Here is a 26,355-nt window from a genome sequence, read left to right as displayed (position 1 = left end):
GGGAAATTCTAGTGCCCAGGCTGGCGGGTTGTCTTATAACCGGAAGGTTGGCGGTTCGATCCCCGCTCCCGCAGCCGTAAAGCTGTCGTTGTGTCCTTGGGCAAGGCACTTCCCCCGCCTCGCCTCAGCGTGACAGTAGTGAGAGTGACGGTTGGTGGTGGGAGGGGCCGATGGCGTCAGTCTGCGCCCCCCAGGGCAGCTGTGGCTGCAGCAGCAGCTCAGCTCCACCCAGTATGGGGTGAATGGGTGAATGTGAGTGAATGGGTGAATGTGATCATGCAGCGTGAAGCGCTTCGGGCTCTGCTCATGCAGATGAAAAAGCTCCGTACAAGTGTTGACCCTTGACCCCTGACCCTTTTGTTTTGCTATCTAGACATTCGCACAGTCCTACGAATGGCGTCTTCACTATGTGGTGTCCTATAGAGGACATGGTGTGGACATTCGGACACAGCCAGGACAGACCAAGTCTAGACCAGACAAGCTCAGCTCAAGACTCAGAGCAAAAACTAAAGTGTTTTTTCGTTCCATCCTGATGAGCTGTAGAACTTATGGGAGACAGATCAGGGACCAGAGACAGGTCAGGGACCAGGGACACAGCAGGGACCAGAGACAGGTCAGGGACCAGGGACACAGCAGGGACCAGAGACAGGTCAGGGACCAGGGACACAGCAGGGACCAGAGACAGGTCAGGGACCAGGGACACAGCAGGGACCAGAGACAGCTCAGGGACCAGAGACAGGTCAGGGACCAGGGACACAGCAGGGACCAGAGACAGATCAGGGACCAGAGACAGGTCAGGGACCAGAGACAGGTCAGGGACCAGAGACAGGTCAGGGACCAGGGACACAGCAGGGACCAGAGACAGATCAGGGACCAGAGGACAGGTCAGGGACCAGGGACAGGTCAGGGACCAGGGACAGATCAGAGACCAGAGACACAGCAGGGACCAGAGGACAGATCAGGGACCAGAAACAGAGCAGGGACCAGAGACAGAGGAGGGACCAGGGACAGAGCAGGGACCAGAGACAGAGCAGGGACCAGAGACAGCAGGTCTTCAGTCTGACTGCCCGGCACTGTGTAGTTCAGATGGGTCTGGTTGGGGTCAGGCCCGGGATTAAACCCTTGTGTTCGGTCAGGCGTCCCGTGGGGGAGGGGTGGGGCAATGGGGCGTTGCTGCTGTAAAAAATAACGTCGTCTGTATATCGTGATGTTCCGTAGGTCTCTGCTCCGTATAATGTTCCTGATGTCCCGGGTCGGGGTCTCCGGTCTCCTCTTCAGAAGCTCAGCTCCTGATTCTGGACTCATCCAAACAGGAGTCCCGGTCTGGTTCCCCTTTCAGGTCCAAACCCCACCGGCCCCCGTCCCAGTTTGGGAAGTGTGTGTTCTCGGAGTGTGTTGTTGGTTGATCGGCTCCTCTGACACCCCTCTCCCCTGCAGCTAGCGGGTCGACTCGTGTCTTCGACCCGCTATCGATCGGCTTTGTTTTTTTTTCAAGACTCCTTTCCCGCTGCATGCAGATGCGGGTCTAACCGCCTGCTGGCGAGCCGCGACGCTGCGTTTTCCCGTGCTGATGGTGTCCCGCATTGATGACATCATCAGCGCAACGGCGCAAAACGAAAGTAAACAATGCAGCAGAACATTGTCCCCGTTACCTGTAACCAAACCTTCTCTTCCCCACGGATCAGGAGGAGCTCTCTGGTCTAGGAAATCTCACGCTGTGTCCAGAAACAACAACTAGCGCGCTAACGTAGCCGCGCTGCGTCAACGTCATCATGTAAGTTCCCGGATGTGTCCCTCCCAATAAAAGCTGCCACAAGCTCACCTGGCAAATTACCAGGTCGATTTCCGGGTCAGCGACCCGCGTCGAAATCATGGGTCAAACGCTTCCCGCTGCCATGAGGAACCGATAGTTAGCGGGTTTAAACGGGTTTTTTGGCCAGTGGGAAAGGAGTATCTGTGAACCATGAGAGCTGGTTCTCAGCTGTCTGAGAGCCGGTCCTGTGTTCAGACTGTCCACACGTCCTTCACGTGTCTCCTGAGTGTCTTCTGAGTCCAGCTGTCCACGCTGCCTTCAGGTCAACGACTGACCACATCTCCAAGGTTCAGTTTTCCACCGCAGCTCCAGTCACCGGAACGCAGCAGCTGACCGGCGGAGGACCCGGAGTAGAGCCGCTGTTTTGGAAGAACTGGTTTCCCAGTTAGCTGGTGACTGGGATCTTTCTTGTCCCTTGTTGCTGCTAGATGTTAAACCCCAGACAAAAAGCTGCCAGAGCTTTAATGAGTCTGATTTAAACACCTGCTGCTACCAGCAGCAGCAGGAAGCGCTACAGGAAGTCACCACTTCACAAGGAAATCATTTCGTTTGAATCAGAATATTACTGCAAACTGCAGGTCACGACATGACAAAAACCTCAGTCCGTGACGGAGTAGAGGACCAATCACAGCCCCCGGGCCTCATGATGGCAATAAAGGACCAATCACAGCCCCCCCGGGCCTCATGATGGCATAAAGGACCAATCACAGCCCCCCGGGCCTCATGATGGCATAAAGGACCAATCACAGCCCCCCGGGCCTCATGATGGCATAAAGGACCAATCACAGCCCCCCGGGCCTCATGATGACATAAAGGACCAATCACAGCCCCCCGGGCCTCATGATGACATAAAGGACCAATCACATCCCCCGGGCCTCATGATGACATAAAGGACCAATCACAGCCCTCCTGGCCTCATGATGACATAAAGGACCAATCACAGCCCTCCTGGCCTCATGATGGCATAAAGGACCAATCACAGCCCTCCTGGCCTCATGATGACATAAAGGACCAATCACAGCCCTCCTGGCCTCATGATGACATAAAGGACCAATCACAGCCCTCCTGGCCTCATGATGGCATAAAGGACCAATCACAGCCCCCCGGGCCTCGTGATGACATAAAGGACCAATCACAGCCCCCCGGGCCTCATGATGACATAAAGGACCAATCACAGCCCCCCGGGCCTCGTGATGACATAAAGGACCAATCACAGCCCTCCTGGCCTCATGATGACATAAAGGACCAATCACAGCCCCCCGGGCCTCATGATGACATAAAGGACCAATCACAGCCCCCCGGGCCTCATGATGACATAAAGGACCAATCACATCCCCTGGGCCTCATGATGACATAAAGGACCAATCACAGCCCCCCAGGCCTCATGATGACATAAAGGACCAATCACAGCCCCCCGGGCCTCATGATGACATAAAGGACCAATCACAGCCCTCCTGGCCTCATGATGACATAAAGGACCAATCACATCCCCTGGGCCTCATGATGACATAAAGGACCAATCACAGCCCCCCGGGCCTCGTGATGACATAAAGGACCAATCACAGCCTCCTGGCCTCATGATGACATAAAGGACCAATCACAGCCCTCCTGGCCCTCATGATGGAGTAGAGGACCAATCACAGCCCTCGTGGGTAGTTCCCCTGGGGGGGACAAACGCTCTTCTCCTCTGATTGGCTGTGGGTCAAAAGCTCCTCTCCTCTGATTGGCTGTGGAGTCTTAGTAAGAATAAATGTACACGTACACAACTCTCCATACACAACTAAATGTTGCTTTAAAAGTGCTCCAAAGTTGTCCAAAAAAAGACACAAATTGTAATTTTACAGATGCTCGAAGCTTTTTCACCAAAAATACCTCCTTAAAGTTCGGCTTAATGTTTCCGGTTAGGACCACGGGCCTTATGTTTGACACTTCTGATTTAAAGTGTGAGACATTAAGGGGAATACGATGCCACAGAATTTTTTATTTTGGAAGCAAAGCCCGGAAATATAAAAGTTAGTGAAATTTAATCACTGTAATAAAGGAAGTTAACATTCTCCTTCATGATAAGAGCATTCCATGTGGAAACGGCGGGAATTTGCTGTAACAAAGCCGTATTTGAACCGTGAACTCGTCCTCTAATTTAAACACTAAATACAAACGTGTCTTGTCGCGCGGCGGCCGCGGAGCCAGCCGTCAGGACTGAGGTGGACTTTATTGTGAAGGTCCGCACCGGAAGCGCCGTCAGGCTGCGATGGCCCGTGTTCTGGGTCGCTCCTAGCTCCGACCCTCCGCCCCGCGACCCGCCTGCACCCCGCCTCGGGACACCATGGCCGAGGAGGCCGGGGACCCGGCCCTGCACGGACCAACATGACGGTAAGAGCGGCTCGTCTCGCGGCGGCCCGCGGCGGCGGGAGCGGCGCGGCGCGCGGCGGCGCGCTCCGCGGCCTCCGCATCCTCCATTAGCCGGTTAGCATCCCCGGGGCGACGTGTCAGCCGCGGCCGGGGAGAGGCGGCTCCGGCTCGGCAGCGCAGCTCCCGGGAGCCCCTGGGGCGGAGCCCGACACGGACCGGGACCCGGACCCGGAGCCCTCCTCCACGGCCCGGCTCCTCCTGGCTCTGACAGCCTCCAGCTCGGGTCACTCGGCCTCGTCAGGCCGCCGGGATGGAGCGCCGTCCCTCTGGCTCCCAACCACCGGTCCGAGGACCCCCCTGAGGGTCCCACTGTGAAGCTGCTCTGCACGGAGGATTCGGACCCCTCCAGACCTGTAAACCCCCAGAGAGGAGACCCGGACCCAGCCTGGAGAGAGGCTCCAGCCCGGACCCTGCAGATGCTCCAGATGTTGGCTGTCATGCGGGGGAGGGTTGTCCCGGGCAGACCCCAGACCCGGGTGGAGGTCCTGGTCTCCCCACTGCTGCCTTTGGCTGATTTGTTATGATTGAAGCCTCAGATGAAAACATCGCGTCTGGTTCTGGTTCCGAAAAGTTTCCTGTTTACATGTTTTGAAAACGATGTAGTTTTCACGTTGGTCCACTAGTTGGTTCTGTTGATTGTTTTGGTAACGATCTGGGACTAGGACCAGGAGAGTCAGGACCAGGACCAGGAGATGCTGGACCGGGAGTCTTGACACTGGAGGAAACCGTTGTTCTTATTGTTCTTCTCTTGATCATGAGCATAATGGCTGGTTGCTATAGCTGTGGAGGGCAGGACTAGGACCAGGGCTAGGACCAGGACCAGAACCAGGAGCAGAACCTGAACCTGAACCAGGACTCGGACCAAGACCAGGAGCATGGAGAAACAAGTGTTGCATGTTTCTTCATTTCCATGAAGGTGGAATCAGTGTTGTCAAAAAGTTGCGTTTCCATGGAGACGGAGCTTTGCCAATGTGTTGCATTTCCCCGTTTCCATGGAGACAGAGTCCGGGTCTTCAAAGAGCTGCGTCTGTAGTGAACAGCCAGAAGACACGCGACCTCTAACGGCTGCCACATGTGACGCTTTAGAAGAGGCTCAAACCGACGACCCGGACTGGACGGGACCCGGATTGGACGGGACCTGGACTGGACGGGACCAGGACTGGACGGGACCCGGATTGGACGGGACCTGGACTGGACGGGACCCGGACTGGACGGGACCCGGACCGGACCGGACCAAGTGATCGGTCCAACGCGGAGCCAACAGAGACATGAGGATCCGAGGACGGAGTTCAGAGGTCAGGGAAACCGTGGACATGAAGGAAACGGCTGGAATTCGGAGCTGCTTTTGGTCACATGAGTTTCAGTCTTTATGTTCAGCTCAGTGGGTTAGAGAGGACCGTTTCCATGGCAACGCTGCTCCCAACAACTGGAAACCCTCAGTCTAGGTGGAGACGAAGGAGATCCTGGTCCTGGTCCCAGTCCGGGTGGTGGGGGTGGGGGGGGGGGGGTGTTCGATGTCTTCACCCAGCTTCATCTTTAGATCATAATGTAAACTGTGGATGCAGTAAACCAGCTGACTGATGTCATTAAACCAGCTGATCGGTTACAGTAAACCAGCTGACTGATGTCATTAAACAAGCTGATCGGTTACAGTAAACCAGCTGACTGATGTCATTAAACAGCTGACGGTTACAGTAAACCAGCTGGACTGATGTCATTAAACCAGCTGACTGATGTCATTAAACCAGCTGATCGGTGACAGTAAACCAGCTGACTGATTGCAGTAAACAGTGACGTTCCTCCTGGGTTCCTCACCTCAGCGTGTTCTGGTTCCGGTTCAGGTTGTTCTCAGGTGATGGGCGGAGCCGAGTGCCGGTCAGCGTTTGACCCGGCCCGCTCTGATTGGCTCCTTCAGCAGCAGCTCGATCCAGAAACCGGAGGTTAAAGAACCTGGTGGTTTTAGGGGTCAGAGGTCATCAGCGGGTCCCGGGCCACATTCCTCAACCGGTCCTGGAGCCGGTCCTGGATCACTGGATCAACAGATGGATCTGTGGACTTTCCTCAGCGTGAGGCGGGTTCAGTGGAACAGCTGACCTGGGGTCAGAATCTCCTCCTGACTGAACCCGGATCAGTCTGGCTGATCTGGTGCTGTGTTTGGAACGGAATCTGTAATCTGATTACTTTAGGAGACTGAAAAACTGAAGCTGAGCTGATTTCCTGAACTGTGAGTTTCCACCGTTCTGACTGACGACGAGCGCCTCCTCCCTCCTCTCCCCCTGTTCTCCTCGTCTGTTGTCCCTGGTGGATTCTGGCGGATCCTGGTGGATCCTGGCGGTTCCTGGCGGTCCATGGCGGTCCCTGGCGGTCCTGCCTTACCCCTCCCCCCCCAGAGGTGCTCCAGCAGCGAGTGGCGGCTCTGGAGCAGGAGAGGGCCGAGTTCATCAGACTGAAGCAGCAGCTGGAGGCCGAGTTCAACCAGAAGCGAGCCAAGTTCAAGGAGCTGTACCTGTCCAAGGAAGGTAGGCCCCGCCCCCCCGCCGCCGCCGCCGCCGCCGCAGGCTGTGGGGGGGTTGTTGTTGTCAGGATGAACCTTGTTGTTCAGGATCATTAAACCTCCTGGACAGATTCTGGATAGAAAGAACAGAAAGGCATCGATTTTTCCTGAAGCTTCGTGGTTTTTATTTCCGGGTTTTTCCGTCCAGTCGAGTCCAACCGGCTTTTTTTAACTGATCAGTCATTTTAGCAGAAACCGGAAAAAAATCTTGACGGAAAAAAAAATCAGTGAGACGAGATGAAGAGATCCGTCTGGATGGAGTGATTCAGCTGGTTTCTTCTGCCCCCCCCCCAGAGGAGCTGAAGAGGCAGACGTCGGCCCTGGAGGCCGCCCAGTCGGAGCTGGTCTCGGTCCAGGACCAGCTGGCCCAGGCCCGGGCCGAGATGGAGACCATCAAGGCGGTGGCCACGGTGTCGGAGAGCACCAAGCAGGAGGCCATCGACGCCGTGCGCAGCCAGTGGCAGGAGGAGGTGGCGTCGCTGCAGGCCATCATGAAAGGTCAGAACCCCGGCCCCGCCCCCCTCCCGCCCCAGAACCCGGCCGGGTCCTGACCCGCCGCTGGCTTTCAGACACGGTGTGCGAGTACGAGGTCCAGTTCCACCAGCGCCTGGAGCAGGAGCGGGCCCAGTGGAACCAGTACCGCGACGGCGGCGGAGCGCGAGATGGGCGAGCTGCGGCGGCGGCTGAGCGAGGGCCAGGAGGAGGAGAACCTGGAGGACGAGATGAAGAAGGTGGGCGGGCGGCGCCGCAGAGACGGGAACCCGCCCGGACCGCGGCCTCACCGAGTGTGTCGACCCCCGCAGGCCCAGGAGGACGCCGAGAAGCTGCGCTCCGTGGTGATGCCCATGGAGCAGGAGATCTCCGCCTGAAGGCCAGGCTGGCCTCCGCCAAGGACCGGGTCCGCGAGCTGGAGGCCTCCAAGGTCAGTGGGGGCAGCCGTCCTCTGTGGGGGGGGGGGGGGGGGGGGGGGGGGGCAGCCATCCTCTGTGGGGTGGGGGGGGGCAGCCATCTTTCTGTGGGGGGGCAGCGTCCTCTGGGGGGTAGATTTGTAATGTGAAGGGGTAATTTTGGGTCATGGGAGGAAGCTCGAGCATGAAGAGAAACCTCCCCTCACACACACACACACACACACACACACACACACACACACACACACACAGGTAGAACATGCAGACTCCACACATGAAGGCCCCGGGTCACTTCTGAACCAGGACCTCCTGCTGTGAAGCATCAAGCTCTTTCTGCTGCAGCAGCTTCGCTCTGCATGGTCACACTCACCCGTTCATACTCACACGTTCACTCACTCACACTCACCCGTTCACACTCACCCGTTCATACTCACACGTTCACTCACTCACACTCACCCGTTCACACTCACCCGTTCATACTCACACGTTCAGTCACTCACACTCACCCGTTCACTCACTCACACTCACCCGTTCACACTCACCCGTTCACTCACTCACACTCACCCGTTCACACACACTCACACACACTCCAGTGGAGGCGGCTGCCATGCCAGGCGCTCAGTCCGTCCATTGGGGCAGTTCGGGGTTCGGTGCCTTGCTCAAGGCCGGTTTCGCGCTACAGGGCAATCGGGTCTGGTCTTCCTGTGGCGTCAGAGAGACGGTCTCCGGTCGGAGGCGTCGCACGGCGGATCTTAGATCATGAACATGTTTAATATCTCCGTCATGAATCCAGTGGGCGGAGCTGAGAGCAGCCGCATGACCACGCCCTCCTGATAAACCTCCTGATTGGCTGAACAGCTCCGCCTCACCGTTGTTGATGGAGCTGATTTAAAAAAAAACCCTCGCCGCCGTCGGAGCCGGAGACGTGAAAATATTCCGGTGAAGTGTTCAGAAGCAGACGGTGTGGCTCCGCCTCCCGTCAGGTGAAGGAGCTGAACCACGTCCTGGAGGCCGAGAAGTCGTGCCGCACCGACCTGGAGATGTACGTGGCCGTGCTGAATACCCAGAAGTCAGTGCTGCAGGAGGACGCCGAGAAGCTCCGGAGAGAGCTCCACGAAGGTGACTGGACACACTCCTCTTCCCCCGGCTGTCCCGGCCCTCCCTCCCCCCGCTCCTCCCTCACCCGCCCCCTTCACGCCGCTCTCCCGTCCCACCGCTCTCACCCTTTTCTCCCCCGCCTCTCCCCTCACGCCCGCTCCCCCTCACGCCGCTCTCCCCCCCGCTCTCCTTCGCTGCTCTCCCTCGCCCTCTCCCTCGCCACTCTCCCTCCGCCACTCTCCCTCACGCCGCTCTCCCTCACCGCTCTCCCCCCGCTCTCCCTCGCCACTCTCCCTCACGCCATCTCCCTCACGCCGCTCTCCCTCACCACCGCTCTCCCTCACGCCGCTCTCCCTCACCGCTCTCCCTCACCGCTCTCCCTCACCGCTCTCCCCCCGCTCTCCCTCGCCGCTCTCCTCACCGCTCTCACCCCCGCTCTCCCTCGCCGCTCTCCCTCGCCGCTCTCCCTCACCGCTCTCCCCCCGCTCTCCCTCCACGCCGCTCCCCTCCCGCCCCCTCTCCTCACGCCGCTCCCCCTCACGCCGCTTTCCCTCGCCGCTCCCCACACCGCTCTCCCTCACGCCGCTCTCCCTCACGCCGCTCCCGCTCACGCCGCTCCCCTCACCGCTCTCCCCCCGCTCTCCCTCGCCGCGCCCCCACACCGCTCTCCCCGCCGCTCTCCTTCGCTGCTCTCCCTCGCCACTCTCCCTCGCCACTCTCCCTCACGCCACTCTCCCTCACCGCTCTCCCCCCGCTCTCCCTCGCCGCTCTCCCTCACGCCGCTCTCCCTCACCGCCTCTCCCCCCGCTCTCCCTCGCCGCTCTCCCTCACGCCGCTCTCCCTCACCGCTTCCCTCACCGCTCTCCCCCCGCTCTCCATCGCCGCTCTCCCTCACCGCTCTCCCCCGCGTCTCCCTCGCCGCTCTCCCTCGCCGCCCTCCCCCCGCTCCCCTCGCCGCCCTCCCTCGCCGCTCTCCCTCACCGCTCTCCCCCCGCTCTCCCTCACGCCGCTCCCCCTCACGCCACTCTCCCTCACGACGCTCCCCTCACGCCGCTTTCCCCTCGCCGCTCCCCCACACCGCTCTCCCTCACGCCGCTCTCCCTCACGCCGCTTCCCGCTCACGCCGCTCTCCCTCACCGCTCTCCCCCCCCGCTCTCCCTCGCCGCTCCCCCACACCGCTCTCCCCGCCGCTCTCCCTCACTGCTCTCCCCCCGCTCCTCCTCACGCCGCTCCCGCTCACGCCGCTCTCCCCGCCGCTCTCCCAGTGTGCCATAAGCTGGAGCTGGAGCGGCAGCAGCACAACCAGCTGAAGCAGACCTGGCAGCGAGCCAACGACCAGTTCCTGGAGTCGCAGCGTCTCCTGATGAGGGACATGCAGAGGATGGAGAGCGTCCTGTCCTCCGAGCAGCGGCGGCAGGTGGAGGAGCAGAAGAGGAAGGACCAGGTCTGTCTGTCCCTGTCTCTCCTGGCATCTCTGGTCTCTCCTGGTCTCTCCTGGTCTCTCTGGTCTCTGGACCCCTCTGACAGGACACAGACTGAGGACTTTGTCCCCCCAGGAGGAGGAGGAGCAGGAGGTTCTGGTCCAGGTGAAGGAGGTTCGGGAGGAGGAGGGGGAGGGCCCGTCGGAGCCCCCGGAGCCCCTGGAGGACCGGGTCCTGGGCCTGGAGGACCAGGTGAGGACTCTGTCAGACCAGCAGGGCCATGCAGGATCTGGTCTTCAGCCGCCCCCCCTCTGTGTTGCAGCCCGGCTCGGCCCACGGCGGCTCCCTGCGCTCGCTGGATGCCGAGGGGGGGCCCGGCGGGCCGGGGGACCCCCAGCGGGACGGCCTGCGCCGGGTCCAGTCCACCGACAGCCTGGGGGCCGCGGCCGGGGCCCCGCAGGGCCTGGGGGGCCCCGGCCACAAGGCCCGGTCGGCCGGGCACCTGGAGGAGTCTGGACTTCGGGCCGCTGGTGGGGCCGAGGCGGCGGACCCCGCCCGGCCCACGGCCGGACCCTTCCTGCTGACCCTGGACCAGGAGAAGGCCATCAAGGCCATGACCCCGGAGCAGGAGGAGACCGCCTCGCTGCTGTCCAGCATCTCGCTCGCCGCCGCCGACGCCGCCTTCCTGCCGCCCGCCGGGTACCGCCTGGTCAGCGACAGCGAGTGGAACCTGCTGCAGCAGGAGGTACCGCCCACTCCGCCGGGGGCGGGGCCAGAGGGCATGATGGGAAAATGATAGGAGCTCCGAGTAAAACTTCTCTGATCCCGAAGAAAAACACAGATTTGATCTAGATTCAACGTTTAAAGCTCGGGTCGGCGATGTTGTCCTAAAGCTCTTCTTGTCATCCTGAGTGAAACGCTCCCTCCCCCTGGGAGGAGTCAGTACATCATGAGGACGGAAACAATCTGACCGCTGTCGCGGCCACAGGACAGTAAAAACTCCGACCAATCAGAAGGCGCGGACCGCTCTTCAGGAACCAATCAAATCCCTTCGCCGTTCTACCAGCCCCCTGCGTACATTTCAGTGGCGTGCGCTGGTCCTGGTTCAGAGCGCGTTGCCAAGGCGCTCTCGGCGCTCGCGGCTGGCGTGACAAATGGAAGGGAGCGGCGCGCTGCGCTGCTACGAGCGTGGTGTGCAGCAGTCAGGAAGGTTCATAACATTGGAGGCCATCACAAACTCCGTGCGCGTGGCGCTTCCGCGTCCGGTGCGTTCGCTCCCAACGGGAGCTCCTCCAATGGGGCGGGAGCTGGGCGGAGCCTTGGGGAGACGCTACATTCGTGCTACATGCTAGTTTTCCAAGATCGCCGACCCGAGCTTTAACCCCGTGTAAAGCGACACTGAGGAGCTTTTCAGCCTTAATGAAACCTTTTCACATCTCCTGTGAGGATTGGAGCTCCAGCAGCTGATGACCTCCGTCAGCTGAGGGCGTCGGCGTTGCTCCAGCTGGACGGAGCAGCTGTGAGGAGGCGGAGGAGCCCTGCTCCCTCAACACTGCTGCTTCATGATGGAACGTCGTTTCTCCGTCAGATTCGTGACCTCGTCGCTGTCCGTCCTTCACACGGCCGCTGGAAACAAACGTAGGGAGTTCAGTCCGACAGCACGCCACCGGAGCGTTTCACCACGCCACGCGCTAGGCCTCATGGGAACTGTGGTATTCCTTCAGGATAAACACTACCGCTTTGTCCACCGGCGCCGCCAAAATCAACCAAAACTGAAAGTTCCTTCGTGTCGCTTTAACGTTTGGTTTGTTTTTTGGTCTCAGCTGTGAAAGAAAGACAGAATCTGGTTTAGAGGAAAAAACAGGAAAACAAAACAACAAAACAACAACTAAAGAAAACAAAACAGAGCAGAACAGGTGAAGCTCGAGTCTCAAGTCTTTAATTTTCATTTTAATAAATATAAAATAATCCCAGAAGAGTAATATTCCGACATCAGGACCTGAAGTCTCTGTGAAAAGAACCCAGAACCGGCAGGTAAGCGGTCCGCCCCCTGGTGGTGAGACGGTGTCACTGCATCGGGTTTAGACCAGGGTTCTGCAGCCTTCAGAACCAGAGGAACCGTTTCAGTGGCGTTCCTCCAGTCCAGCTGTTCTGGAGCCTTTAGGAACCTTTAGAACGAGGCGAGTGCAGCTCAGGAAGCTTCACAGGCAGAACCGAGATCTTCTTCTGAGTTCATGAGGTTTAACTCCGGCTCGGAGCAGAGAACCTTTCATCACTCTGAACCAGTTTTTATTCCTCATTTTATCAGTTTTATTTGCTTTTTTCTGCCATATTTCATTTTTGATGTTAGAAATTGGCGACGTTTCGGGTGTTTTAAGCTGTTCTGTCATTTTTTCCTCATTTCTTCTGGTTTTTCTATTTTTCCCAGTTTTCCTTGAACCGTTTCTGAATCCCTTTTGAACCAAGAGATGAGTCTTATATAATATTAAAATAAGTTAACTGTTTATTCGAGGCTTGATGGAGCCGCTGCAGAGGGGCTGAAGGGCCACCTGTGGCTCTGGAGCCACGGGTTGAGCCCCCCGGTCCAGATGCTGTGGTGTCTCTGACTGCAGGTGAAGAACGCCGGCAGGAAGCTGGGCCGGCGCTGCGACATGTGCTCCAACTACGAGAAGCAGCTGCAGGTGATCCAGGGCCAGGAGGCGGAGACCCGGGACCAGGTCTGCCCCGCCCCCCTCCCCCCGTCCCCCTCAGACCAGCTGGTCCTCACCGAGCCGCCTGTCCCCCGTCAGGTGAAGAAGCTGCAGGTGATGCTGCGGCAGGCCAACGACGAGCTGGAGAGGACCGCCGCCGAGAAGCTGGCGCTGGAGGACTCCGTCCGGGCCGGGAGCCAGGAGACCGCCGCCAAAGTAAGAGCTGCCGCCGGAACATCCAGGGTTCCAGGGTTCTGAGTCGGGCTGCTGGGGGGGGAAACCTCCAGAGCCCTCCGCCCGGCTCCGGACCGGAGCAGGACGAGCCGTCAGCCGCTCTTATTGTGAAAAACCTGGACGCGGCGAGGGGCCCGCCGTACCGTGACGCGGTCCGTGTCTCAGCCCGGTGGTTTCTCTGTCGCCCTGCAGGTGGCGGCGCTGGTCCAGAGAGTCCAGGACTCTGAGACGCTGCTGGGAACCCTGCAGCAGGCCTTCAGCGACGCCAAGAGGAGCACCCAGGACCAGATGGTGAGCAACGGCAACAACAGCAGCAGCAACGGCAACAACAGCAGCAGCAACGGCAACTGAAACGGCAGCAGCAGCTGAAACAGTAACCGTGTTTCTTCCAGCCGTGTTGCGTCGAACACTTGGGGGTTTTCGGTGAAAACGGTTTGAGCAGCTGTGAAAGTCGTTGTGTGTCATGAGTTGTGTGTCATGAGTTGTGTAGTCGTAGTTTTTTCGGAGAACAGCTGATCCAATCAGACGGTTCTCCTCCAGGAGCTCAAACCTTGCTCACCAGAGTGCCTTTCACACCTTCACACACGCGCTGCTGCTTCCTGTGTGGATTCACTCACTTCCTCCTCAGCCAGGAAGTGCAGAAGTGTGTGTGAACGTCTCAGGCGGGGTGTGAGGTCGGGACGACAAGGGAAGTGTGGACGACAGCGACGAGACGCCGGACCCGGAGACCCGTCCTGCGGTCCCGGCACCGCCGGCGGCGGCCGGCGGCGGCTAACGGCGGCGTGCGGCTGTGTTGCAGGCGGTGCTGCTGCGGTCCCGGGAGACGGTGGCGGACGAGCTGAGCCGGCTGCAGCGGGACAACGAGAGCCTGCAGGGGAAGCGGCGGCTGCACGCCGAGCTGCAGCAGCAGGAGGACTTCCTGATGCCCGGCACGGCGGCGGTACGGCGGCGCTCGGGCTCCACTGAGCACGTGCAGCAGTTCAGTCGACTGTCCTGCTCCGGCTCCGGCTCCGGCCTGTATGAGGAGGCAGACATGAAGCCCCGCCCCCAAATGGAGGCGGGGCTTCATGTCTGCCTCCTCATACAGGCCGGTGTCGTCTGCGTACGGCTTTACTCTCCTGCTCTCTCCTGACTCTAACGAGCCCCGCCCCCAGGAGCTGCAGGGCCTGGTGGTCCGCCTGCGGGAGGACCTGGTTTCCTCGCGGACCTCGGCGGACCACATGGAGGAGAAGCTGAAGGCGGAGATCCTGTTCCTGAAGGAGCAGATCCAGGCCGAGCAGTGCCTGAAGGAGAACCTGGAGGAGACGCTGCAGCTGGAGATCGAGGGCTGCAAGGACGAGATCGGTGAGTCCTGATTGGTTCAGAGAGACTGAGAGGAGCCCTGATTGGTTCAGAGAGACTGAGAGGAGCCCTGATTGGTTCAGAGAGACTGAGAGGAGCCCTGATTGGTTCAGAGAGACTGAGAGGAGCCCTGATTGGTTCAGAGAGACTGAGAGGAGCCCTGATTGGTTCAGAGAGACGCTGAGACGTGTGTGTGGTTCATCACTGTAACAACCAACACACTGGCTGTGTTGGAAACCGCACTCTGACCTACTCCTCACACTAACTTGCTCGTCTGCAGTGCCTCAGTGGGGCGTTCACCCCTCACCCCGGACGCGAATAGCGCGGCGCTGCTGCGTCCGGTGTGAACGCACCATTACACTGGCAGTATGCCAGAAGTTCCCGGATGCATACTGCATTCGCCAGAAATGTTGAGTAGACATCGTGTGTTCACTACTCATACTGAAATTACCCAAGATGCAATGCGACGGATGTGACGGATGGTTCTAGATATAATTTTCCCTCCAACTTTTGTGCTAGTCGGGATGTTATGTTAGAGATTTCTGATTGGATTTACATTGATTAAAAATAGTTAAAAAAAAAAAAAAAACACTTACATCTGACACTGAGTCCCTGCTGAAAGCGACCGTGTTGCACCGAAGACGGCGAGCCGATCTTCGTTGAGGAGCTGAAAAAACTCTCCATGGGTAAGGCGTCGTCACTGGTCCAATTCCGTTAACGGGTCACCGGTCCAAACGGCGACGTTAAGCGAGACGTATCGCTGAAAGGTTGGCTTCTTGTTTTCAAAGTAAAAGCTCAGATTTATCACTGAGGTGTTTTTGCATGAGAAAGGGGAAGGGGGCTTTATTTTGGTGAAAATAACCGGAAGTGCGTCGCTCACTGCGGCTGGCTTAAATTTCGCCAAATTCGTCTGAACAAAATCCTAAACGGTTGATATTCAGACTAGGGATGTGCCAATTTACGATATAATCGCGATTTACGATATTGGACAGCCGAGATTATCATATCACGTCATTTACAAGATATCGTCTGTTTCATCTGGAGACAAGCCCGTTACCGAAACAGCTACTGATCTAACCCAAGGTCTCAAGCCTCTGCAGCAAAATGTACTGCAAACCACCACAAAAGTCCCAGATCCATAGAAAACCCCGAAAGTAAGTAATTTTATGCCAGGATGATTAAAACGAGGCATTAACGCGTTCGGCCCGACAGACACTGTACCGCCCCCCTCAGCGCACCTCCCGACACAAAACGCAACAGAACCAGAGATCCGTGTGCTCCATCCCAACGTACTGGGCCTCGCGTGAAACTAGAAAAGCTGCTCTTTAAGAGACACCAGGCAGAACCTTCTCTGAGCCGACCGCCTCCCGTCAGCGGCAAAACAAACCCAAAACCCATCTTTACATTTCACAGCCAGCGCCTCAGATTGCACGTTTCTCTCACACTTCTTCGCCAAATCTCAAAGCTATTCACACCAAACACAACATGTTTTATTTCCTTACCGTTCTGTGGTCATTTTCCACCTATCCACGCTCTCCTCTGACCAAAACTAACTTCATAATCCTCTGCAGTAGTGACAGCGCGTCACGCGCCTGAATGTTATTGTCGCCATCTTGTGGGCTTGTCGTTAATCTTGGGAGTTTAAATAAAGTTTGTTGACATTCGTTCGCGTCTGGTGAGCGTTCATACGATATGATACACGTGACTGAGGCATCATCCAGCTGGGAGACATCTTTTAGCGTAACCGCACGAGCGCCGCCGCCATCTTGGCTCTAAAAGACGCAGCAGTGCACCGCAGAGCGAGACACACGCGACACACACAATCAGTGATTGTTTCTGTGATATTTGGCAATTTTTTATTCTGAAACGTGCACATTTATCTTCATTGTGCGTTTCTACAGCTTATTGCTCATTGTTTTTGTTTTTTTCTTCATGTGTTTACATGTTGCAAAGGGGATTTTTTTTGTTTTCCCTGTCATATAATTGGCTATTTTTGTATTGATTTTATTATTATAAATATATTTCAGTTGGAAACTCAATGCTATGGCTCAGTCATTTATTAAAAAAAGTATTTTATACTGTGCACAATACTGTGCAAAATTATAAGTTTCTGCACAAAAACTGTGCAGAAATGTATGATATAGTGGCTAAATATCAGAGCCAAAGGCTGCATTGCATACAGACTCCTGTAGTGGAAATTAAAAGTATTTTAAAGTCAGATTCCTTTCAAATAACTTATAAACCTACTTATTATAGTTTGGCATAGGTTGGTCTCCAAATGGCCAAATGAAGGGTTCTCCTGGTTCTATCCAAACTAAACACTATAAATCTGTGTGCTTTATGCTGATCTCATAAAAACCTGGTCCAGTTGTAGTCCAGGAGCTGCTGAATGCAGTCAGCGGCAGCTTTATGGCTGCTTCATTGTTATCATGGTGTTTTTCAGTATGGAATCTGGAAAAAAAAAATAGGCGAGGGTAAAAGTTTCATTTTTTCCCTCTGCTTTATCAAAATGTGCTCAGGCGTGTTAACATGCACAGTGTTGTTGACAGATGTTGATGGATTTCACAATGTTTTTGAGCATTTTCAATAGTATTAAAAGCAACGCGCCAAATATCGTGATAATATCGTGAATCGTGATATTTTGGGCCACCAATATCGTGATATCAAATTTTCATATCGGCACATGCCTCATTCAGACAAATAAACGCCACACTCGGCTCTGAACCACCACCTGTCGCCTGATTAAAAAAAACTCTGGATGAAGTTCTACATCTGAAGAGTTTAGAGCTGAAGTGAAATCAGCTTTAGCAGGTCGATTTCTGCTCAGGGGGGAGTGCAATGCATTGTGGGTTATTATGTAGTATGCTGTAGTGTAAACGCTTTGCATACTGTCTGATGGACTGAGTATGCAGGATGCAGTATGGACAGTATGGGTATGGAAGTATGTAGTAGGCAGTATGCGGTTTCCAACACAGCCATTCACTGTATATAAAGGTGGGCGGGGCCAACGAGGCGTCCTGCACAGCGTTCTCATTGGCTGTATATAAAGGTGGGCGGGGCCAACGAGGCGTCCTGCACAGCGTTCTCATTGGCTGTATATAAAGGTGGGCGGGGCCAACGAGGCGTCCTGCACAGCGTTCTCATTGGCTGTATATAAAGGTGGGCGGGGCCAACGAGGCGTCCTGCACAGCGTTCTCATTGGCTGTATATAAAGGTGGGCGGGGCCAACGAGGCGTCCCGCACAGCGTTCTCATTGGCTGTATATAAAGGTGGGCGGGGCCAACGAGGCGTCCCGCACAGCGTTCTCATCGGCTGTATATAATGGTGGGCGGGGCCAACGAGGCGTCCCGCACAGCGTTCTCATTGGCTGTATATAAAGGTGGGCGGGGCTAACGTTCTGAAGCCTCCAGCTGGTCGTCTCCAGACTGATCTCTGTAAACCAGGTGTCTTGTGATTGGTCCAGCCTGTCACATGGCCGCATCACATGGACACAGGAGGAGCTGTGATTGGCTGATTGATGTGAAACTCCGAGTCTGGTCCAGAAGAACCGAGAACAGGGACGAGGGCCCCAGTGTTTTTGCCAGAGGGCCGCAGACCGCAGGCTGAACCACAGCTGATAAAACTGACATTTTCCACGCTTACTGGCCCAACACAGTGCAGTGACTTCATATTTTCAGGCTCAAATGCATGTATAAAAGTTGTAATCTTCCTTGAAAATGAGAATAAGAAAGGTTTGAGCCAACAAAAAATAACCACTCACTGTTTTTTGTTGTTTTAGTGCGAAGGGCTGCTATGAATCAAACATAGAAATCAAGCCTTTTCACAGGCGGCTGCAGACCAACAGAACATTCACTGCAATTACACAACTTATTTTGTGAATTTTTAAACTACACTTTTTTTTTTTTTAACATTTTAACATTCTCCATGAAAAGATGAAAAATACAAATCAACCATCTCAAAGGTGAACGGCGGAGGATTTGTTTTGTGCAGCGTATTATAGCGGCGACTTCAATGAAACCTTTGACTGCAGAGAGTCTCTGAGCAGAACTTCACCTTCTGCTTCCTGTTCAACCTGAAAGACTCGGTTTGCCCGTCGAGTTTTGTTTTTCCTCGCTCTTCGCCGTGGCTCTGTCTCTTCCTCACTGCTGGACAACGCTGCTGGAAAGAAGGGCGTCTCCGTGCATGCTGCCACCTGGCGGCCACAGTCTGTCATTACAGCTGAATCACTGCAGCAAAAGACATTTTTATCATTTTCAGAAATTAGTTTAAGGGCCGTACGGAGTGACGGCGTGGGCTGTATGTGGCCCGCGGGCCGCCAGTTGCCCATCCCTGACCTAGAGCCAGAGACCAGAACCTGGTCTAGAACCAGCAGCTTTATCTGTTTGTTAACCTCTGAAATTCACCATTTAGAACTGGTTCTACTGGTTCTACTGGTTCTACAGGTTCTACGGGTTCTACGGGTTCTACTGGTTCTACTGGTTCTACGGGTTCTACAGGTTCTACAGGTTCTACAGGTTCTACTGGTTCTACAGGTTCTACGGGTTCTACAGGTTCTACTGGTTCTACAGGTTCTACGGGTTCTACGGGTTCTACTGGTTCTACGGGTTCTACGGGTTCTACAGGTTCTACAGGTTCTACGGGTTCTACTGGTTCTCATGATATGGGCTCTCTGCACAACTCGACCACTTCCTGACTGCAGGAGGCTCCTCGCTTCCTTCCCTCACGGCGGACGAGCTGATCGCTGCAGGAGCGTCTGACCTGAGTCACTGACAGCGGCGCTCAGACGCTCCTGCAGCGATCAGCTCGTCCGTCCTGACGGAAGGAAGCGAGGAGCCTCCTGCAGTCAGGAAGTGGTCGAGTTGTGCAGAGAGCCCACTGGGGCTCTTTTTGAAACCAGCATCATCGCCCCCTGCTGGAACTTCCCCTCATGTTGGTGGAGCTTCATGTTTCAGTAGCAGACTCTACTGGAAATCCAGCAGCGCCGCCTGGTGGACCAACAGGAGAACTGCAGGGAGAACCTGGTTCAGACAGACGGACAGAGCGATGCTAACCCTGTTAGCTTGTCAGGAACCCGGAACCCAGAACCCTGAACCCAGAACCCGGAACCCAGAACCCGGAACCCAGAACCCGGAACCAGAACCCGGAACCAGAACCCGGAACCCAGAAACCAGTGGTGAATCTCAGTTTAGAGACTGAGTGACAGTGATGATGATGATGATGATGATGATGATGGTGATGGTGATGGTGGATCTTCCTCCTGCAGCCTCGCTGTCCAGCCTGAAGACGGAGCTGGAGCGAATAAAGATGGAGAGACAGCAGGTCAGTGGCTTCCTGCAGCGACACACACCCCACAGGCCACCCAGAGTCCACATCGTGTGTGTGTGTGTGTGTGTGTGTGTGTGTGTGTGTGTGTGTGTGTGTGTGTAGCTGCAGAGCCGTCTGACGGAGCGGACCGAAGCTCTGGAGAGCGTCCAGGACCTGAAGGTCAGCCTGGAGCAGCAGCTGAAGGAGCTGAGCACTGCAAAGGTGTCCACACACACACACACACACACACACACACACACACACACACTAATTCATAAGTCAGTTACACATCCTCCAACTCCAGGCATGCACACACAAACCTGTACGCACTTGAAGACACACACTGCTCAGCTCAGACCTCCTGATGCATCTACACACATTTAAACCTGTCCCCGTCCCCGTCCCTGTCCGTCCCCGTCCCTGTCTCCGTCCCTGTCCTTCCCCGTTCCTGTCCGTCCCCGTCCCTGTCTCCGTCCCTCTCCATCCCCGTCCCTGTCGGTCCCCGTCCCCGTTCCTGTCTGTCCCCGTCCCTGTCCGTCCCCGTCCCTGTCCTTCCCCGTCCCCTTCCCCATTCCTGTCTGTCCCCATCCCCATCCCTGTCCGTCCCCGTCCCTGTCCCCGTCCTTCCCCGTCCCCGTTCCTGTCTGTCCCCATCCCTGTCCGTCCCCGTCCCTGTCCCCGTCCTTCCCCGTCCCCGTTCCTGTCTGTCCCCATCCCTGTCCGTCCCCGTCCCCTTCCCCGTCCCTGTCCGTCCCCGTCCCTGTCTGTCCCCGTCCCTGTCCCCGTCCCTCTCCATCCCCGTCCCTGTCTGTCCCCGTCCCTGTCTCCGTCCCTGTCCGTCCCCGTCCCTGTCCGTCCCCGTCCCTGTCCTTCCCCGTCCCCGTTCCTGTCTGTCCCCATCCCTGTCCGTCCCCTTCCCCGTCCCTGTCCTTCCCCGTCCCCTTCCCCGTCCCTGTCCTTCCCCGTCCCCTTCCCCGTCCCTGTCCGTCCCCGTCTGTCCCCGTCCCTGTCCCCGTCCCTCTCCATCCCCGTCCCTGTCCGTCCCCGTCCCTGTCCCCGTCCCTGACCTTCCCCGTCCCTGTCCATCCCCGTCCCTGTCCGTCCCCATCCCTGTCTGTCCCCGTCCCCGTCCCTGTCCTTCCCCGTCCCCGTTCCTGTCTGTCCCCGTCCGTCCCCGTCCCTGTCCTTCCCCGTCCCCGTTCCTGTCTGTCCCCGTCCGTCCCCGTCCCTGTCCGTCCCCTTCCCCGTCCCTGTCCTTCCCCGTCCCCTTCCCCGTCCCTGTCCTTTCCCGTCCCCTTCCCTGTTCCTGTCTGTCCCCGTCCCCGTCCCTGTCCGTCCCTGTCCCCGTCCCCGTCCCAGGCTGCCCTGGACACTCAGGTGCTGGAGGAGCGGGACAAGGCCCAGCGGCTGCAGACGGAGCTGGACGTCAGCGAACAGGTTCAGAAGGACTTCGTCAAACTGTCTCAGACGCTTCAGGTACACTGGAGGGGGGGGGGGAGACGGGGGGGACAGGGACAGGGGGAGCGGGCGAGGTGGGGGGGATGGAGGGAGGCGGGGGGAGCGGGGGGGAGGAACGGTGTCACTGACATGGAGGACTGATCAGGACTGATTGTTGCCGTTTTAGCATTAGCATTAGCTTTAGCTTCAGCTGTTCTTCCTTCCTGACTGTGTTGGTCCTGTCTCTGTATGTGATCCAGCCTCTGGGTCCCTGTCCGGCCCTTTGGACTGACGTGTCTCTGTCCCCCCCCAGGTCCAGCTGGAGCGGATACGGCAGGCGGACTCGTTGGACCGGATCCGGGTCATCCTTAACGACACCAATTTGACTGACATCAACCAGCTTCCAGAGACATGATGGTCCTGGATGAGGACTGGCTCCAGACCGCTGTCCCCGCCCCCTGCCCCGCCCCCCCAACACCACCTCCCCCCCCAATAACATTATTATCCCCCCCCCCCCCCCCCCCCCCCCCCCGGACGGCATGGAGGACTTCTGGACTTTTCTGTACATTACTAAGTTTAGGGAGAGAATATTGAAGAACACTACTGCTTCAGAGAGATGTACAGAACCTAATGGACCGCTGGCCTGGAGGGTCCGTCTGCTGGGATCCGTCTGCAGGGATCCGTCTGCAGGGATCCGTCTGCAGGGATCCGTCTGCAGGGATCCGTCTGCAGAGGATCCATCTGCAGGGATCCGTCTGCAGGGATCCGTCTGCAGGGATCCGTCTGCAGGGATCCGTCTGCAGGGATCCGTCTGCCGGGATCCGTCTGCCGGGATCCGTCTGCAGAGGATCCATCTGCAGAGGATCCATCTGCAGGGATCCGTCCGCAGAGGATCCATCTGCAGGGATCCGTCTGCAGGGATCCGTCTGCCGGGATCCGTCTGCCGGGATCCATCTGCAGAGGATCCATCTGCAGGGATCCGTCCGCAGAGGATCCATCTGCAGGGATCCGTCTGCCGGGATCCGTCTGCAGAGGATCCATCTGCAGAGGATCCATCTGCAGGGATCCGTCCGCAGAGGATCCATCTGCAGGGATCCGTCCGCAGGGATCCGTCTGCAGGGATCTGTCTGCAGAGGATCCATCTGCAGGGATCCATCTGCAGAGGATCCATCTGCAGGGATCCGTCCGCAGGGATCCGTCTGCAGAGGATCCGTCTGCAGGGATCCGTCTGCAGAGGATCCGTCTGCAGAGGATCCATCTGCAGGGATCCGTCTGCCGGGATCCGTCTGCAGAGGATCTGTCTGCAGGGATCCACCTGCAGGGATCCGTCTGCAGGGATCCGTCTGCGTCTGTTTCTACTGTAGATAAAGACCGTCTGTATTAGCTCTACCAAAAAAAAAAAGAAAAAAAAAAGGGTTTGTCTTCTGATGCGCTCTCCACCTGCTGCTCTCTCCGGATCACCGGATCGTTTCCCCCACTCGGTTTTGCTTTTTTAACACGTTGCTTTGCGGCGTTGGTTGCCCCGCCTGACCTTTGACCCCTGCAGCGCCGCCCTGAAGCCGGACTGAAGGCAGCATTTTCGCGCTGAGCGGGTTTGAGGACGACTGCTGGGTTTCAGAGGAGCTCAGCGCTCCGGCTTCACTCCGGCCTGCAGACCGAGCTGCAGGGTCCAGTCAGTCTGACAGGTACAGCGTGTCGGGCTGAGCGACGGCGAGGACCTCGCCAGGTCGCGATGTCCGACACGGTACAACCACAAATGAAGGTTTGCAGGACGATGCTGATCATTCAGAGAACGAACTGAGCAGAAATACTTGAATCGAGACCGTCTTCGTTTTAAAGTCAGAAATCAGGCAGATCCTCACTGAAGAAACACTGAAGGCAGGACGAGGTGCTTCACCTGCGGCGCCGTCACTAATAAAGAGCATCAAGTTTCCTGAAGCTGAAACTTCTTTTAACGTTTAACAGAAACTGTTTTTTCTCCTTCATCTGAACGACTCGGCGAGTCTCCATCACCCGGAGGAGGAGCGGCTGGCCGCCGGGAACTCAACCACACCAGGGTCCAGTTCCCCGAACCCGCTGAAACACGAGGGTTTAGTTCCCCGAACCCGCTGAAACACGAGGGTTTAGTTCCCCGAACCCGCTGAAACACGAGGGTTTAGTTCCCCGGACCCGCTGAAACACGAGGGTTTAGTTCCCCGAACCTGCTGAAACACGAGGGTTTAATTCACGGAACCTGCTGAAACACGAGGGTTTAGTTCCCCGGACCCGCTGAAACACGAGGGTTTAGTTCCCCGAACCTGCTGAAACACAAGGGTTTAGTTCCCCGAACCCGCTGAAACACGAGGGTTTAGTTCCCCGGACCCGCTGAAACACGAGGGTTTAATTCACGGAACCTGCTGAAACACGAGGGTTTAGTTCCCCGAACCTGCTGAAACACGAGGGTTTAATTCACGGAACCTGCTGAAACACGAGGGTTTAATTCACGGAACCTGCTGAAACACGAGGGTTTAGTTCCCCGGACCCGCTGAAACACGAGGGTTTAATTCACGGAACCTGCTGAAACACGAGGGTTTAGTTCCCCGGACCCGCTGAAACACGAGGGTCTAGTTCCCCGAACCTGCTGAAACACGAGGGTTTAGTTCCCCGGACCTGCTGAAACACGAGGGTTTAGTTCCCCGGACCCGCTGAAACACGAGGGTTTAGTTCCCCGGACCCGCTGAAACACGAGGGTTTAATTCACGGAACCTGCTGAAACACGAGGGTTTAGTTCCCCGAACCTGCTGAAACACGAGGGTTTAATTCACGGAACCTGCTGAAACACGAGGGTTTAATTCACGGAACCTGCTGAAACACGAGGGTTTAGTTCCCCGGACCCGCTGAAACACGAGGGTTTAATTCACGGAACCTGCTGAAACACGAGGGTTTAGTTCCCCGGACCCGCTGAAACACGAGGGTTTAGTTCCCCGGACCTGCTGAAACACGAGGGTTTAGTTCCCCGAACCCGCTGAAACACGAGGGTTTAGTTTGAAGTTTTGTTAATGGAACGCCCCTTGAGATGTAGCATCTCGTTTTCGAGGGGGTCCATAAACACATACATATCTAACACAATTTATAATAACATACATAAATGCACACATATACACATAAACAGACATACACACACACCACACACCACACACACACACACAGGACAGACATGCTCCTTTGTTCCCTCACCCCCCAGTCCTCCATGAATTCAGAAACAGGTAATACATCATTGACGGAAGTTCAAAGGGAAAAAAAAACCAGACACACACAAAAAAAAAAAAAAAAAAAACAACTAAAAACATAAGCAGGAAGCTTTAAGGTGTGAAAATCATCAGGATTGGAATCGACCCAAAGATGTTGCATCATTAATGGATAAAGGTAACTATTCCAGTCAGATGGAGCCCTGCACTGGAAGGCTCTGCGACCGCTCTCTTTGTTTGTACGTGGAACAGCAAAAGTAAGACTATGAGTGCTTCTTAGAGAATATACAGAAGTAACTGGAACCAAAAATCGTTTAAGATACAGAGGACAGTAAGAATAAATACATTTGAAAATGAATAGTATCCAGTGATATTGTCGCCTTTCATATGGTTGCAACCAGTTCAGCTTCTCAAACAAAATACAGCGATGAGTTCTAAAAGGACAGTTGAGTATGAATCGACAGAATTGAAGAGAACATTTAAAGGTTTGAGATATAAGTCATGAGTGTTTTGATAAATTGTGTCAGCATAATCAACAACAGGGAGGACAAGTTGAGTCATTATTTGCTTCCTGACTTCTTGTGTAAAACAGTTTGCAGACCGAAAAAGAGGAGTTAAAGTAGCACATGTTCGTCTGATGATGTAATCTACGAGAGGTTTGAAGCAGAGTTCAGGATCAAACCAAAAGTCCAAGATATTTAGCAGAGTCAACGTTTTGGACAGTTGAACCATTACTAAATGAAATATGTAGGTTAGGAGATGTAAGTTAGTTAAAGTGAGAGCCAAAAAGCATGCAGCACGATTTCTTCAAATTCAGCTTTAATTTATTATTTTCAAGCCAGTTTTGAATCAGATTAAAATCTGCTTGCAGCTGATTCTGCAGTTGTGTGAGATCGGAATTAGCAGTATAAAGCACTGTATCGTCAGCATACAAATTTATTGAGCAGTTCTGTATAATTTGCAGGAGATCATTTATGAAGATAGAAAAAAGTAGAGGACCAAGGGTGGAACCTTGAGGTACCCCATTTTCAACTGTGCATTTCTCAGATTGAACACCATCAAAACGAACATACTGTTTCCTATTGTGAAGATAAGAGTTGAACCATAAAACTGCCTCTTTATTCAGGCCTGCTGCATAAAGTTTGTCAAGAAGCAAGTAATGGTCAACTGAATCAAAAGCTTTGGACAGATCTAAAAACATGGATCCCACAAGTTGACCCTGGTCAATGGAGGAGAATATGTCATTGGAAAATTTTAGCAAAGCTGAAGTTGTTGAGTATCCAGCTCTAAAGCCGGACTGCACTGGTGATAAAATATGATATGCATTAAGGTACTGATATAGTTGATTGAATATAATTTTCTCAAAAACCTTGGCAACAGCACATATAATAGAAATTGGACGATAATTGTTTAAAGGGACTAAAGGCAATTTTACTAAATTTACCTCAGTGCTGCCGCGACAGGCGCTGTGGGGAACTGCAGCCACCAGCCAAGGCGGCACGGGAGCGCGCACAAACATTTTACAGAATGTCCGACGTCGCGGATTACTGCAGGACCACAGCGCATATTATGTGATTTTTGTCAGCATCCGTTTTCACTCCCAAATGCAGCTGAAGTTCCCTCCATGAATCAAACGCAGATCCAATATTTATTCGGGTGCCTGCCCGGCTTCGGTCATATTTTTATTTTTTTTAATTTTTTTTTTTTTTGACTCACGAGATAACGCTGATAATAGGGCTGCGTTAAACGATTATTTTTGTAATCGATTAATCTAGGAAACAGTTCTTCGATGCATCGATTAATCTAACGATTCATTTTTAAATCCGTGGCGGAGCTCCTCTCCGCCTCCGTGGTTATGCGGCGGGTCCCCGCGCGCTCTGCGGCCGGCACGGAGCGCGTCTCCGCCCGGGAGCGGA

At 55.6% G+C, this 26,355-nt stretch overlaps 1 protein-coding gene across 1 annotated transcript; it reads left to right on the top strand.

Annotated features, from left to right (window-relative positions):
- The first annotated feature begins 532 nt into the window (after positions 1-532).
- On the top strand, positions 533-22,666 carry rabep1 (rabaptin, RAB GTPase binding effector protein 1). The gene is given in 22 exon segments (XM_030086666.1): positions 533-884; positions 2,057-2,163; positions 4,036-4,186; positions 6,616-6,744; positions 7,074-7,277; positions 7,349-7,428; positions 7,430-7,510; positions 7,583-7,640; positions 7,643-7,701; positions 8,671-8,806; positions 10,051-10,229; positions 10,342-10,458; positions 10,529-10,951; positions 12,819-12,923; positions 12,996-13,112; positions 13,323-13,421; positions 13,930-14,070; positions 14,285-14,474; positions 19,735-19,790; positions 19,899-19,997; positions 21,135-21,251; positions 21,526-22,666. Coding segments are annotated over 22 exon segments (3,102 nt in total). The 3' UTR covers positions 21,628-22,666.
- The last annotated feature ends 3,689 nt before the right edge of the window (positions 22,667-26,355 follow it).

Source organism: Salarias fasciatus, unplaced genomic scaffold, assembly GCF_902148845.1.
Source record: "Salarias fasciatus unplaced genomic scaffold, fSalaFa1.1, whole genome shotgun sequence".
Lineage (NCBI taxonomy): Eukaryota > Metazoa > Chordata > Actinopteri > Blenniiformes > Blenniidae > Salarias > Salarias fasciatus.
Note: the sequence above shows the minus strand (reverse complement) of the source record. Positions and strands in the feature narration are given on the sequence as shown.